The sequence below is a fragment of the Phocoena sinus genome, chromosome 2, assembly GCF_008692025.1.
Source record: "Phocoena sinus isolate mPhoSin1 chromosome 2, mPhoSin1.pri, whole genome shotgun sequence".
Lineage (NCBI taxonomy): Eukaryota > Metazoa > Chordata > Mammalia > Artiodactyla > Phocoenidae > Phocoena > Phocoena sinus.
In genome coordinates, this window is record NC_045764.1 from 93,609,099 (window position 1) to 93,625,791 (window position 16,693).

The 16,693-nt window shown below is 51.5% G+C and overlaps 1 protein-coding gene across 1 annotated transcript; it reads right to left on the bottom strand.

Moving 5' to 3' along the window:
* Positions 1 to 12,438: 12,438 nt before the first annotated feature.
* On the bottom strand, positions 12,439 to 14,584 carry CHST14 (carbohydrate sulfotransferase 14). The gene has a single exon (XM_032624921.1). The coding sequence runs from the start codon at positions 14,365 to 14,367 to the stop codon at positions 13,237 to 13,239; it is 1,131 nt and encodes a 376-aa protein (XP_032480812.1). The 5' UTR covers positions 14,368 to 14,584; the 3' UTR covers positions 12,439 to 13,236.
* Between the last annotated feature and the right edge of the window lie 2,109 nt (positions 14,585 to 16,693).

Sequence of the window (16,693 nt, forward strand, 5' to 3'; positions counted from 1 at the left end):
TTTAAAATGCCAACACTGGTAAATTGCCTGATATTTAATCCTCAAGAGGGTCAAAGTTAATCACCATTTTTGACTCCTTTGAGACAGACCTTAAAGTTGAACCCTTTGACACTGTAGGTTTTCAAATTTTTAGGTCTTACTACAGGGAAAAAATAAAGTATATATATATATATATATATATACACACACACATATATATACACACACATATATATATACACACACACACTTTTATCTGTAGTATATATATACATATATATTATATATAATTTTTAAACTATGGCACTATAGAAAACATGATTTAAATGCCTTCCAAAGTAGATTGGGAAAGGAGGAGTATTTCATGTATACCAGATGCTCAGCCCGGCCTACCCCCTTGACTCCATGACAGGAGGGCACCCCCAACTGCCACCCATGATTAGTGCTTACATCACGAGGAAGCCATATCTTGGGAAAGTCAAACTGTCCAAAGCGCTCACTGGAATAACACCACCCACACACTTCAGTTCTCACAATATGGGAAAGTGACTTTGGACAAATCAAGGAATCATACACTTGACATTTCTAGAAATTACTAGGTAATTTGCTGTTTAATCCTGTATCCGGGAAGCCTTTCAAATAGAGTCACTCTAATGCTTGAGACCCTAACTCAGTTACTCTTCAAAAGAAAAAGGGGTAAGCTAGAGAGGGAAACATGAAGAGTTATCAGTAAGTGCCGGAGCCCAGCATTTCCCACCCTTGAGGAACATACCCCCCTTAAAGGAGAAGAAAAATTGCCCAGCTCTCTGGTGTCCACTTGTTACTCAAGTAAGTACAAAACCTGAAGCTGAGGAGACTTATGCTAATACTTATTATACTGCTGTAAAAAACAAAACAAAATTGCAAGTTCAAACAAAATCACAACTAAAAACCATTCAAATTAAAGTCATTAATTTTATGTGATAAATGATATTGTGTTGCTACACTGAATTCTGCCCACCTGACTATGGTGCCGACCGCAGGACGCAGGTTCTTTGAGTTCACCTTACTTCCTTCTACCAACTTCCACACCATTTGTTTTCTTTTTTCTTTTTTCTTTTTTTTTGTACTATCACCAGGGAACAGTTCTGGTGGAGCTGCTTGCGTCACCTCTGCTGTAAACGCAAACTTGGAAGCTGAGATGACATGGCAGTACCAGATTATAAGGCAGTCATTCAAACCATCAGGAATGTTATACGATAATTCATGTAGGTTAGCATCAAAGCTGAACATTCAAAATTAGAAGATGTCCCAGAATACATCCTTGTGTCTTAAATATTTTGACAAAAACTTCCAAAGCCTAAACCTGAGGCTCTTAACTTTTTTGTGCCACAGTTCCCTTTGGTGGTCTGGTGAAGCCTCAGAATAATATTTTGCATAAAAAATGATAGGATTACAAAGGAAACCAATTATATTGAAATTTGGTTATCAACATATTAAAAATGAAAATGTGGTATTGATATATGCTTCTTTATGAATATATTATTCACAGGATCTAGTGGCAGATCTGGTAACTCATAATTTCTAGGTAGTGATAAATGTAATTGATAGTTTGTGATATCTTCAATAACTGTAAAGTGGTATTAAAAAGTGCTATAGGGCTTCCTTGGTGGCGCAGTGGTTGAGAGTCCGCCTGCCGATGCAGGGGACACGGGTTCGTGCCCCGGTCCGGGAAGATCCCACATGCCGCAGAGCAGCTGGGCCCGTGAGCCATGGCTGCTGGGCCTGCATGTCCGGAGCCTGTGCTCCGCAACGGGAGAGGTAACAACAGTGAGAGGCCCGTGTACAGCAAAAAAAAAAAAAGTGCTATATACATTACCAAATGTAAAATAGATAGCTAGTGGGAAGCAACCGCATAGCACAGGGAGATCAGCTTTGTGTTTTGTGACCACCTAGAGGAGTGGGATAGGGAGGGTGGGAGGGAGATGCAAGAGGGAGGAGATATGGGGATATATGTGTATGTATAGCTGATTCACTTTGTTATAAAGCAGAAACTAACGCACCATTGTTAAGCAATTATACTCCAATAAAGATGTTAAAAACTAAAATAAAGTGAGACCTCTTGGAAAGTTAAAAAAAAAAGTGGTATTAAAAGTATCTGTGGGGGCTTCCCTGGTGGCGCAGTGGTTGAGAGTCTGCCTGCCGATGCAGGGGACACAGGTTCGTGCCCCGGTCCGGGAAGATCCCACATGCCCCAGAGCGGCTGGGCCCGTGAGCCATGGCCGCTGAGCCTGCGCGTCCGGAGCCTGTGCTCCGCAACAGGAGAGGCCACAACAGTGAGAGGCCTGCATATCGCCACAAAAAAAAAAAAAAAATATCTGTGGGCTTCCCTGGTGGTGCAGTGGTTGAGAGTCCGCCTGCCGATGCAGGGGACACGGGTTCGTGCCCCCGTCCGGGAAGATCCCACACGCCGCGGAGCGGCTGGGCCTGTGAGCCATGGCCGCTGACTCTGCGCGTCCGGAGCCTGTGCTCCGCAACGGGAGAGGCCACAACAGTGAGAGGCCCGTGTACAGAAAAAAAATAAATAAATAAAATAAATAAATATATATATATATGTGATTTCTATAAATGACAAAGTCACCAATTTTACTAATATTTCATAAAACTATGAATTTATAGTATTTTATATATCTCAGAAGAAGTTAGAGAAAATAAAGATGTAACTTTCCCTCAAGTTCTTGAATTCTGTCCACAGACCTCTAAGGGGTCCCAAGGACCCTTGCTCTAAATCTTACCCAAATAAAATGGTTAAAATTATGCACACATATTCAAGATTCACTGCAGGCTTAGATGATTAAGGAGCTGCCCAGGTACATGGATTATCCATCTCTCTCCCTTCACAGAGCAACTGGCCAGGACCCAAAGCCAGCAGACCTCTGAACCTCTGTGGCACCATACCATGAGAAGCTGGACTGTCCTGGCATGATGTTCTTACCTGGATCTTCTCCTTTCACCCTCTTCTCTTCAAAGATTCGCTGCAGGGTGATATGTGTATCCTCCCCTTAGCTATCACGAACTCCTCCCTGGGAGGGGCCCCACATTCTATAGTGCACTTGTGTGGCTTCCAAGACAGCAGGAAAGGCCCTAAAGAGGTTCTGCTAATCTCCTATGAGGAAGGGAGTAACCACACAGAGCACAAGGACCACCTTAGTCGTTAGGCAACTGGTCAAGAGGAAGTAGGGCCAGGAGACCTCCTGAGCAAGAGACACCCAACCAGTCACGTGGTTGCCCTCTCTACACACCCTCTGGCTGGGAAGGGCTGAAATGCCCTAGGATTGCTAGGCAACAGGAAAGAATTCACTGATGATGGTACCCAGAAGACTGTTACACCCTTGGTAGTCGGTGGCATGTGGTATGTGTGTGTTATGATGTGCCCCATCACTTCCCCTGGAGGTCTAGAAGGGGGCAGAAAAAGTCAAATTTCTAAAACAGCTTAAAGGGGCTTTTGGGGGTTCCAGCCAGGCTATGAAGGCTAGCATTCACCACAGTATGTTGAAGGCGCCCCTCCCCTGGGGTGTCCCTCTTCTTCCCGTACTATTCTGACTTCCTGTCAAAATCTGCTCTCCATTCATGGTCAAGGTGCTAAAAGGGACTGGTAAACAAATCCATCATAAGAACCCAAGGGATAAGACTTCCCAGCTGCTCCCTGCAATGTGGAGAACGAGCACGGACTGAGAACCAAGCTCTCTGCGTCAACCCCGGCTCAGCCTCTCAGTAGCTGTGTCGTGACAGCCCTCTCTGAGCCTCAGCCTCCGTTTCTGTAAAATGGGGCAGTAAAATCCATCAGAGAGCCACTAGGAGCATCAAGCATGCAGGCCAACCTGAATCTAACCAGGAGGAGACCATCCGAAAATCCAAATTGAGGGACATTCTGCAAACGACCGATTCAAATGCTTCAAAATGTCAATGGCATGAAAGACCGAAGAGGGGGAAGAAAGGTGGGAGACTGTTTTAGATGAAAGCAGACTAAGAAGTCATGACAGCTAAACACAGGGCATGATCCTTGATTTGGTTCAAAAAAGAAAAAGTCAAAAGACATTATCCAGACAATTGCGAAAGTTTGAATATGGATTTAATACTGTTGTATAATGTAAAACGGCTTAGGTTTGATTGTGGTACTGGGTTACAGAGCAGAATGCCCTTTTCCTTAGGAGATCCATGCTGAAATATTTTGAGAGTGAAGTATTACGATGTCTGTAGTCTATCCTGAAATGATTCAGCAAAACTTACATACACAGAGAGATAAAGCAAATGTGGCAAAATGTGAAATGATGAATCTAGGTCTATGGGTGCTAACTGTACTATTTTTTACAACTGCCATGTAGGTTTGAACACTTTCAAAATAAAAGATAGGAGAAGAGGTATACAGACATCTCTTCACAGAGGGCCTGGCACAAGGAAATAGTTAATCAACTATGATTGTTTGACCTTTGCATCTACAAAGGGATGATTTCATAAACCAAAAGAATGACTATAGAAAATGGAATGACAGGCTCTGGCACGGGATGGTGGCAGGACTCCGTGTGCTGGGGCCTTCCTGCTCTGCCTGCCCCTCAAGGGGTGATGACGGTGTCCCTGACACAGAGCGAGAGCTCCTCCTCTCACCTCTGGGAGGAGGACATCCTGGCTGGCCCAGCCCAGGCCATCGGCCGTGTTCACAGCCTGGCCTTGAGACTTCTCTGTGGAAGGTAAGAGATTAGAGCTGGAAAGGACACTTTTAATCCCAGGCTTGATGGTTGCAGCCTCCCAGGTGAGGAACTTGGAGAGCAGACGGTACCTTTGTGACAATGAGAAAGAGGTGCTCCTTCCTCTGGGAGACCCAGCCCGTGTCCAGGCACTGGCCATCCAGTCGCACACAGCAGCCCTGATTAATCCCGTGTATGTAATATTAGCTTCCATTAATTGAATGCCAGGCATGTTCTGTGACTTATTTTGAAACCTCACAACTCTTCAGGACAGATGTTATTTTGCTCATTTCAATTGTGGGGGAAAAGGCTCAGAGGCTTGTTCGCTTGGCCCAGCTAGTAAGTGTCTGAGCAAGAGAACAAGCATCTGAATCTAGGACTACTGAGCTCTCATCTCACTGCCGCTCCCCAGCCTTCTGTCTGTGCAGAGTTTTATGCCATGTCGAACTCCGTTCCTCGTGTGGTCTGCAAGTCCCCATAACTCCACAAAGTAGAGAAGGTAACAAGTGAGGAAACAGAGAGAGGGGACTTGCTCCAGATCATCAGAGGCACGTGGCACAGTCTGGAATGTAGGAATCGGGTCACTCTGTGTCCTTAAGGGACTCCCTCCCAAATAACCATTGGAGGCTGTGACCCACCTCCTCCGGAAGCCTGGATGGGTTAGGAACAAATGAACACGGCCCCCTTTCACCTCTGCTTTAGGGAAGCCATTTGACTGTTGAAAGTTCCTCCCTTTGGGGAATTCACATGGTCATGCTTTGACTCCCAGGCTCCTCTCTTGGTTTTACTTTTCATGACATATGTCTCTCACCTATGTTCCTGCCAGCCTGCATGGCACCCCTTCCCTCCTATATCTCAGCAAGCCCAGGACCCAGCCCTGCCTCAGCTGCTTCCTCCATCTCCCAAACCTGTGCTATTGTTTCCTTAGTGGAACATCTCTCCTTCCTTCCAGGCTTCTCCTTTTACGAAGCAATATGCTAACCACCAGATAGATGTTCACTGTGATTCTTGATGTCTCTTCCTACAGAAGTTCTTCTTCCTCTATTCCCCTTGCTGCCCATCTATCCATCCATGTACTTCCTCATCCATCCATCCACCCATCCATCCATCCAACTACTTATCCATTTAGCCATTCGTCCTCCCATTCATGTATGTACACACACACACACACACACTCACACATCTATCCATCCATCCATCCATTCATACATCCATGTATTCATCCATCTAATCATCTGACTTTCCACTTATTCAACCTTTATTGAGCACCTACTATGTGCTACAGATACAAAGAGAAACAAAGTCTGGCCCTTGTCTTTGGGAAACTCCCGGCCTATAGGGCAGGGGTAGATAAGTATCACCATGGGTTGAAAGCTCTCCTAGAAGTATGTATTAGGGACCATGGGATTTCAGAGGAGGAAGGGGCTAACTGGCCAGTGGCTGAGAAAAGCCTCAGGGAGGGCCAGGCATCTGAGCTGTGACTCTGAGTCCCCTTCTTTGTTCTCTTCCTCCTCTGTGCCCATCGTTCCCCCAGTCCTCCATCTGTTCATTTTGTTATCTGTATGTGCTTGGGCTGAGGGCAGTCTCAGTGGATAAAAATCGAAGACTCCGTCCCCAAAGTTGCACAGGTGCTGGCTTTTCCCTCCTGGCTTTCCTGCTTTAGTTAGGCCAGTCTTCTGTTTCATCTGTCAGAGCAGGTCTCTTTCTATCGCTGGACACTTGCACCCAGGCACCCCGCCCCCCACCTTCCAGGGGATGAGCCTGCCACTGAATCCAGCAGTTTCTGTAGAAGAGGCTCATTACAGCTCCTCTCACTGGGAGGCAGGGAGGGGTGTGTGTGTGAGGGAGGCATGCCTGGACTTCCAGGGATCAGCTGGCGCCCAGTTTGGCTTAGCTCCTCAACCGGAAAGCCTTGCCCCATTCCCCCCAGCCCTGCCTAGCCAAACCCACTGTTCGTGGGCCTTCCTCCAGGGAGCCTGTGGCCCTCAGCAGCACTCAGGGGCCAGCCTGGACCCCAGCTCCCATGGACTCCTCTGTTCTGATGGCCCCTCTGGTCACAGTGTCTGGACTCTTGGGACTCTGCTGGGGCTCTGGTGGGGGTTTCAGGGGCAGCTCAACTCGCCAGGGCTGCAGATGGAGAAATGATCCAGTGGATACTTGATGACTTCCTGCTCCCTGGGCTGCTGTGAGATTGAAACCTGGCTCCCTCTATCTGCAAACAGTCACTGAAGTAGTGGCCCAGCAGGTCTGGGGGCACTGCAGGGCCAGTGGTAGGAGTAATACAACAGGTTCCTCCTTCCTGAGCTCCTCAAGCCCCTCATGTTTTTCTGTCCCCCAAGCCCCACCCAAAGGCTGAGGCTGGCAAAGCTTTCCTGCTGGAGGGTTGAGGGGCAGAAGAAGACCTGGCGTGACCTTGGTTCTCCTTATCTCCTCACAATGGCACAATCAGGACTAATGCTGTGATTCTCTTTGTTTCTGTGGGGACTCCTGTGCAGAGGGGTCCAGGACCAGGCAGTATGAAGAGCTCAGTAGGGGGATTCTGCAGAACACCTGGTACTCCTGGGCATGAAGATCCCTAGAAGCTCCCTTTAGGGGAATTTTGCTTCCCTCTCAGGCTGCCTCTGGCATTTAAGTCCAGCTGGATGATAATGTTGGGAGGAAGCCTAGACTGTATCTCCTGGGAAGTCTGGGGCTCCAGCAGCCAGACTCAATTTTGGGGTAAATCTGCTCTCAGCTGAAAGGATGTGAGCCTATGAGAGATGGGAGCTAAGCTAAGGTGATCACCAATATCCACCCAATTAATGACAGTGACACAAACCAAAGATAATCAAAACCTGCAGTGAGTTGGGTAAACTGCAAAGAAAACATCCTGAAAATTACAGTATGGGCATTTGGGCATGATGATGGCACATGTCTTCCAAAGCCCCAAAAAAGAGCAGGGTCAGCAGTCCTGCTATAAAGCCAAGGAATGGCCATGGGGAAGAGTTTAGTTCAAGATCCCCCAGACATCTAGAGGCTCTTGCTAGGCCAACAGCTGTTTTCTGTTTGTTGAAAAGGTCGTTATGTCAACAGAACCTATGGGACCAGTGCCCGTAAGCTGGAGTAGCCAAATTGGGTCTGTGAGGCAGCCGGGGAGGTGCCCTGCTCACATCTCCTTTCAAGAGAACCTGCTGTGAGAAGTGTTATTGGCGGATGGTCCCCAGCCGTTGCACCTTTCAGTCTGCTTCAATGCTCATGTCCCCCCATTTCTGCCCAGTGGAGGACTCCTCCAATAGGCAATCTTTGCCGCTAGTCTTGCTGAGATTTTTAGAGCCAAACTGTAATCTGAGACTCTTCCCACCCAATTCTTCCTTCCCGCTCTCCTTTCACAAGTGTCAGGAGACACTTCCTGCCTATTCCTGCTCCCTTCCCCCTTTATCCTTCACAGCTGTTTTCTCCTATAAATCTCTTTTATTTTATTTTATTTTTGGCTGCGTTGGGTCTTCGTTGCAGTCTTAACCACTGCGCCACCAGGGAAGCCCCTCTCCTGTAAATCTCTTGCACGTCTAATTCTGCCTTGGCATCTGCTTCTTGGAAGACCCGACTGATCATCTACTATATTCATGGTCTAGGGCTTCCCTGGTGGCACAGTGGTCGAGAATCCGCCTGCCAATGCAGGGGACACGGGTTCGATCCCTGGTCCAGGAAGATCCCACATGCCACGGAGCAACTAAGCCTGTGAGCCACAACTACTGAGCCTGCGTGCCACAACTACTGAAGCCCACGCACCTAGAGCTTGTGCTCCACAATAAGAGAAGCCACCGCAATAAGAAGCCCGTGCACTATAACGAAGACTGGTCCCCACTCGTCGCAACTAGAGAAAGCCCACGCACAGCAATGAAGCCCCAACACAGCCAAAAGTAAATTAATTAAATAAAAAAAAAAAAAGAAAGAAACAAATACTATATTCATGGTCTGGATCTACTGGAAAGTAGATTCTCAGGGTGGGCAAATCTGGGGAATTTTATAATAGCTGGAGAGGTCTGTGGAGTGTTGGGAAAGAGGGTTGGAGAAGGACGCCAAAATTAGAGAAAATGAACACAATGCTTATCAGCAAATGCAATGAGCTGGATAATTGGTGATGCATTCGACGGAGCTGGATTTTCATCTCAATGCCACCACCTCTTTGGACAAGTCATTTAGGATTACTTCCTTCATCTATAAAATGGGAATACTTTTACTTACCTTGCTGGGCTGTTGTAAGAAGGAAGAGGATGATGCATGTAAAGTACTTCACAGCACGGCTGGCACAGGTGCTCTCAATTCAGAGTACCTATCGTTAATTCTTATTTCCCTTTAGGAAGAGAAAGAATGTCTTTCCTCTCATTTGAAGCCAGGCAGGGACTGGTTCGATAAATAAAAGCACTGGATCGGGGCTTCCCTGGTGGCGCAGTGGTTAAGAATCCGCCTGCCAATGCAGGGGACACGGGTTCGAGCCCTGGCCCAGGAAGATCCCACATGCCGTGGAGCAACTAGGCCCATGTGCCACAACTACTGAGCCTGAGCTCTAGAGCTCACAAGCCACAACTACTGAGCCCACGTGCCACAACTAATGAAGCCCATGTGCCTAGAGCCCGTGCTCCACAACAAGAGAAGCCACGACAGTGAGAAGCCCGTGCACCGTGATGAAGAGGAGACCCCGCTCACCGCAACTAGAGAAAACCCACGCACAGCAATGAAAACCCAACACAGCCATAAATAAATAAATAAATTAAAAAAAAAAAAAAAAGCACTGGATCCATCCTGGGAGGGGGCCCACAGGCTTGGTCCCCTTTCAGCCTCTGGGAAAGGTGAGGGCTCTGTATTTACCCAGAGGGCAGGTCAGCGACTCCATTTGGACCTTGTTGCTTCCTGCAGAGGGTCCGTGCGGTGGGTGTGGGACAGAGGTAGGAGGGGGAAGGGGAGGGGAAAGGACCTTAGAACCTAAGGGGAGGTGGTCTCTGGGTGGTAGCTTCAGACGCCTCGAAAGATGGACCAGAAGTGGAGCCTGGAGGTGGAGTCAGGACCCAGACCTGGAGGGCCGGGCCCCTCTGGGCTCCTCCCCTCTCCTTGTTCATCACTCTCAGCTGAGAGAAGTTAAGCTGCTAGCCTCATCCCCCTTGCCCAGGAGGACTCAGTTGTCTGGGGACTTCTTCAGAGTCACCAGGCAGTGGCGTAGGGCTTGGCTCCTGGGGATGAGGGCAGACCCAGTGAAAGGGAGAATCCCAAGAAGAAACAGCCCAGGCGTCTAGTCCCGAGAATGCCCTTGCCCCGCTCCTGGTGACCCAGGGGCTGTCACACACCCCCAGCTCTGGCCCGGGTGCCCAGTGGAAGGCAAGCCCCACTAGGGCTAGCTGGACCCACGCAACTCTCTGCCACCTCCGTGGCAGCTTCTTTTAAGAAGCCCATTTTCCTCAAAGGAGAGGTAGATGACAAATTAAGTCCCTCAGGGGCTGATTCGAGGGAGAAGACGGTAGGTTGCAGTTCACCTCAGGAGGCCCTCTCCCTCTTACCTCAGACCTTCCTGCCCACACCACAGGTGTCTGGTTCTGGCTGTCAGGATGCTTTGTGGCCTGGAACCCTTTTCCGCCTGGCAGAAAGTAGCCAAGAAGCTAACCACATCAAGCACTTCATCGGTCTCCCACTCCTCCAGGGCAGGGACTGGTGAATGTCAGCTGAGCTGAATTGGGTTCGCTGCAAATGAAGGAATGAAGGAACTGCAGAGGGAGAATGTGTGCAAACACCCCTAAATCCACCCCCATTCACCCTTCTCACCCTTCATCTTCCTTAACCTTCCCATCCCCTCTTCTCTCTCCCCTCACCTTCCATAATATCTCCCTCTCTCTCTCTCTTCTCTCTCTCTCTCTCTCTCTCTCTCTCTCTCTCGGTCACTCTCCACACAACCCCCCATCCCCATAATTTGGGAGGCACACGGACCTGGGTTGCACCTGCTCCCATAATTGGGAGGCACACAGACCTGGGTGGGACTTCGGGATACTTAACTCTCTCTGTGCCAGTTTCCACGTCTGTAAAACAGGATAACACCTGTGGAACCAGGCTGTGGTGAGGTTGAAAGGAGATGAAGCAGACACAGCAGCTGGGCTCCAGGCTGCAGGGCTTTGGGAAGGGGGACTGAGTAGCCGCTATGGGTCCGGAGTGGCAGTTCCCAGCAAAGGAGGAAGAAGCTGGGGGCAGGGTGGGGGTGGGAGGCTCCCGAGGGGCCAGAAGCTCACAGAAGATCTGACTGGTTAGCAGAGGAAGTGGATCATGGGTCAGAGAAGCCCTGCCCAGAGGAAGCTCCACTCTCCAGTGCTGGGTGGATGCAGTGTCCTGGCTTCTCCCTTGTCCCCACTGGTCTCTGAGGGATCAGGTGTTCAACTAGCATTTCAGAGAACACCTATCGAGCCAGCTGCTGGGATGGGTCCTTTAACTCATTTTGTCTTCATTCTCACAGCGATCTACATCAGATAGGCATTATTATTCCCACAATACAGAGGAGCACATGGAGGCTCCGAGAGATAGGCAGCTGGTGAGGAGTAGAGGTGGGACTTGATCGGTCCAGAAGACTCCAAGCACAGTGCCGTCTCTAATGCAGCAAGATGTACACTTTGGTTCTGCTGGGTCATCGACCTCCTGCCAGCCCCTTGGGCTAGGTTCTGAGGATGTCACGTGAACAGGACAGACACGGTCTCAACTTCCCACAATTCACATTCTTGGTGGGAGAGAGTGACAAGTAACTGGATAGATACAGCAGCGCATGGTAGGTGCTATCTGAGGTGAAATCCCCAGGGCCAAATGTGAAATCCCAGGACCTGAGGATCAGGTCCTGTACAGGGGATCAGTTAAGGCCTCCTGGTGAGTCATGGCAGAGAAACATGAGTGACTATAGGAGCCCTCTCCCCCAAATTTGGGGAATATGGTTGGTTTACTCCTCCAAAGTCAGGCCAATAGCAAGGCTAGGTATAAGTGACATTGGCAAGGAGGCTCTTCCCGCCTCCGTCCCTCACCCCCTCGGGCACCACTTCTCACCACAGCCCCAGGTCCCTGAAGTACAGCAGTTCCCACTGGGGATGTATGAAATAGGACTAACAGAGAAAAGCCAGCTCTGACCTTGAATCTCTCCCATGGGCATGGCTGGCACAGCCTCCTATTCTCCATCTCCTGGTGGGTCTGGGATCTCTGGAGAGCAGTGGGGAACGGGTCACACTGAGGTCTGTCCTCTACGACCCTGACTGTATTCCTCCCACATTGCCCACAACTTCCTCTGAATCTAAGTCAGCAAAAGACCGCCCCTCACTCAACCTTCTTGCCTTCCTTATAATTCTCAATGCCAGGAATAACCTCCCCTTGTTCGCACAATGATCCCCCTTTTCATCTGAGAGCCTCCTCAGTCAAGAAGTATTCCTGCCTAAGAGGAGGAATATCTCTTACTTAGCTTCAGGGAATAATCGTGTAGATGTGCTCTAGACCTGGAGCCATTCCTAATGGGGCTTGCCCTTTGGTGGCATCCCAGAAACTGAGTCAGTGATCCGGTATGGCTTATGGGAAGCTCCCAAAGGCTCCATGGTATGACGATGGCCCACTGCACTAGCCCTAGCAAGTTACAGCTTGTCTTACCTTCTCTACCTTCAAGCTCCCTCTCCTGACCTAGGGAAAGAGACATCAGGGGGTCTTGGTGGACACACAGGAGCTCAAAAGGAGAATCAGAGATGTTGACTTTGTATACAAAATGGCTTTATTAAAAATTCAGCTATTAGGAAAACAAAGCCTTCTCAAAGGTTCTATCAAAAAGTACAAATTTTAAATAAATGCATCAGAAAAGTGGCAGCCAGATACATAGGCCACAGTCACAATCCTGGGGGACGGGAGAGAGTGCCCAGAGTCCCAAGAAGAGGCTGGGCACAGGGGTCTTTGGATGCTGCAGGGCCAGGTCCTGTAAGGGCCCTTTCAGTTTTCCTTTCCTTGGAAAAAAGGGAAAGAACCCGGCAAGTGTAGGAAATTCTTAGTCTGAAGCGGAAAGATACAAAAGTCATTTAAAAAAGGCACGACTGCTGACTCCAGTCCTGAGGCAAATGGAGTGGATGAACGGGTGATCAGAGCCACAGGGCCCCCGGCTGTGGTCATCTCCTGATTGGTGCCTCCTCTGGGTTTGGCTACAGGTTAAGTTAAGGTGGCTCAAGTGGACTGCACAACCGCTGCAGGCAGGGCCGTGGAGCCAGTCTCGAGAAGAGATGTGTTGCTACACTAGCAAACTGGTATCTAGCCCTGCCAGGGCAAGAAGGATCACACCGGCTCCCAAGAAATCCCCCTATGGAGAGCACCAGGCCATCTGTCCAACTCTGGCCTCTGAACCACTGTGTGCACCCACCCTGGACAAGGAACTTCCAAGGGCAATTCTTCCCACCTAGGCATCTGGAGAAGCCCCAGGCCCCAGAGCCAGGGTTTCTCTGTATGGCAACACAGAAGGTGGCATTGTCAAAACCAGTCCCCAACAACTGCTGGCCCACACCCATGGTCACTTATGACAGGCCTCCCTGGTGACGTTAGGCAGTGGGTAGGCAAAGAGGGAGAAGTCCAGGATATACTTAGGCAGCACGTCCTGCAGCAGGGCCCGTGGGGCACTGCACAGGTGGTAGTGCAGGCTTTCGGGGCTGGCCGGCCGGTACCAGGCCTGGCGAGCTGGGAATCGGACATGGGGCGGTGCCCGCACCCACTCCAGCACCTGGTTGGCATCTGCCTCCAGTCTCTCATAGGAGCCCACAAAGTCGTAGTGCACGGCACAAGGCTGGCACAGGTGGTACACGGGCATCCAATGCTCGTTCATGCGCTCAGGGTCCTCATCCACCAGGTATCTCAGGAACTCGGGGAAGGTGACGTCGTCCCCCGCAGGGCTGGGCCCCGCTCCAGCCCTGTACCGCCTCACTATCTCAGCCCCATAGCGCTGCTGGTACTCTCGGATCTCGCCGAACTTGTTGCGGTAAGCAGAGAGAAGGCGTTCCAAGGGGTCCCGCACAAACAGGAACTTGAAGTAGTGCTGCAGGCGGTAGCGAATCTCATCAGGCCTTAGGTCTGCCAGGAACACCAGGTCGCTGCGGTGGTCCATCTTCAGGCGGACGTCCACGTTGTCCAGGACGCCCGCCAGCACCTTCAGCACCCGCTTCCAGTTCGAGCAGGCCACCTTGGGCACGTAGCAGTAGAGGAAGCGGTAGCGGTCATTCACGAGGATGTGGCGCAGCAGGGTGCGCCGCTGCCCCACCGGCAAGTCCCAGGGGTCCCGGGGCATGCCTGGTTGTCCGCACACTGCTCGCAAGGTCCGGTTACGGACGTCCTGCCTCACCTGTAAGTCCGAGTCCCCCGCATCCAGGGACAGCCTCCCAGGCCTGGGGACCGTCCCACGCCAGACCGCGTCCTCGCGGTTGGGAGGGTGCAGGGGAAGGGGCTTCATCTCGGCCAGGATGCCACGCTCGATCATGAGCAGCAGCCCGCTGGAGGCCACGATAACCGCGAACATCAGCATAGACGGCAGCAGCAGGGGCGGCCCGCCCAGCCCGGCCCGGGCCCTGCCCAGTGGGGCCCGCCTCAGCGCCCGGCCCAGGGGCTCGGCGCCATTTGGGGCCGCCAGCGGGGTCAGCGGGCGGGGGAACATCGTGCTCCCGGGGCGGGGGCCTGCGCGGGCCCGGCCGATCCGAGGGCTGCCCGGGAGGCGGGCTCGGGCTGGGGGCGGGCCCGAGGGCTTGGGCCCGCGGAGCCGGGATGGGGTTAGGGGAGCGGAGCGCTGGCGGGAGGCCCCGGGGCGCGCGGGGGTAGCCGACTCCCGGGTTGCGGCACCGGAGCGGGCGGCGGGCAGCCGGCGGGCGCGGCGAGGGACCTGGGCCGGATGTCCCGCCCGGCCGCTCTCCGCCCCCTGCCCCGCCGTGACACAGGCGCGGGGGCGGGCCCAGGCCGGGGGCGTGGAGAGGGGCGGGCACCCCTGCAGCGAGGGGGCTGGGAGGGCGCGTGCGGACCCCCACCCTGGAGAGGGCGCCTGAGCCAGGGCCGTTCTTGTCCACCGCGCTTCGGGTTCAAAAGCTGCCGAGGCCCCGAAGGCAGGAAAGACCCAGGCCGCGGTTTCCTCTCCCGCGCAGCGCGTGCCCTCAGGGAGCTGTAAGGAGAGGACCTGCACGCAACGCCCTGCCGCACACTCTGGCCCGGCCGAGCTCTTACTCCAACAGCGGGTCTGGAGGCAAGGGGCTTCCGCAGTGCTCTCCACCGACTCCCAGATTTGAGTCCCAAATTTCTGGAGGTCTTAACTGCTGTAAGCAGAGTCCCCAGTGTGCTCCCCCTACCCGCCGTGTCCTGGCCACTCCAATAAAGAGGAACTAGACGGTCAGGCACTGACAATGGCTCAGCTCTATGGTGACCCTTAGATTTAAGACAGTACCTAGTGGTTACAGTGTTTATCCACTGGGGAATGCTGAAATGTCTGGAAATGGAATCTTCTCTCCTCTCTCTTCCCTCTTCCAGGCCTGAAGAGGTGGGACACTCTGGTGAGGGGCCAGTGACTAGTTGCTGCCACGTGACCACTAGTGTGGTCAGCACACATTTTGAAGGGTGAGGAACTGGGGGCACAGAGCAGCAGCCTCCTTGCCTGGAGTCAGACGTGCTCACGGGCACCGGGCTGGCCACATGGACTAGAGACAGACATGGGGAATACCTCGGAAGTCAGTAGCCAGCCTTTACTGATCTGAACTCGGCACCTAGCTAAGTGTCCAGACTTCACCCTGTTACATGCGGGGAGCCCGTGAGGCTATGAAACAGTGTCCACATTATTGAGGCAGGTGTCATCTGTTGTATTCTTTACCTTCTTTAGTGGTCACAGTCACCCGGGGTGGTAGGTACTATGCGCATCCCTGCTGCACAGCTGAGGAAACAGGCTCAGGGAAGCTGAGACTTTGTGTGAGTTCGTCTGATTCTAAATCCTAAATTCCTAATCACGATCCTTCAGAGATGAATGGAGCACAAACACGGAGGGAGAAAGCAGCTGACCCCAGAACACACTGTACTGAGGGGGTGATGGAACCGGAGAAGATGCCACAGGCTTTGAGTTTAGCGAGAATGGAGTTACCACTGATGAGAGGAATTGAGAGGATGAGGGCTCCTGAAGGATGAGATGAAGCTAAAAGACTCACGCATGGCCCGCCCAATCCTAGCAGTGGGAGCACAGCACATGCGCAATGGGAAACCTGGTGGCCTTCCAGCTCCTCAAGACAGGCTCCCTACTCTGTCCGAATGCTGGGGTGCATCTCAGGATGCACCATTCACTGATTTAGAAGTCTGCATCAGGGTTTAGCCCTCACCGAACTGCTCCTTGCTTCCAATAGCACTGAAGGTAGATTTCTGGTCATGGGATTATTTCTACTGAAATCTTTTATCTTTTTCTTTTCTTTTAAACGGTAAATACGTCTTCTATACTAGGAGAGGAAAAAACAACTTTGAGAAAGTTTTTGGTAACTGCATCACATGTGCTCATTTCTCTGAGCAGTCTTCTGTGTTAGCAGTCACAGTGAGGCAGTCTGAATACAGGAATGGCCACTTACTCTGGGGGAGTCCTTAGACAAAGTACTTGTCTCCACACCAGTTTCTCGTCTGTAAAATGATGGGATACTGCCCATCTCATGGGACTCTTGTGGACAGCACACTGATGGCCGTGCTGCAGTATGTCCACGATGGTGCCTGTGCCACTAACAAGCTCTATGGAAGTGCAGCTGCCCAGATGTCCTTACAAAATGCAGGAGCGGGTTGGGCAGCGTATCTGCCTCCTAGGAACCCCGAGAGCCTTAGGTCCACCCCACCTTGAACACAGTCAACACTGAGGCTTTGGGGCTAGGGCCAGGTTGACTGAACCAAGCATCCAGGCCGTCTGAGCCCTCGGCCTCATGATGGAGCCTTCAATTCCTCAGCAAGGAGTGCCAGTGGCAAGATACCAAGGCCTT

What these genes read in the sequence shown, in the direction of transcription:
- CHST14 (XM_032624921.1), bottom strand. Translation starts at nt 14,367, where the DNA reads ATGTTCCCCCGCCCGCTGACCCCGCTGGCGGCCCCAAATGGCGCCGAG.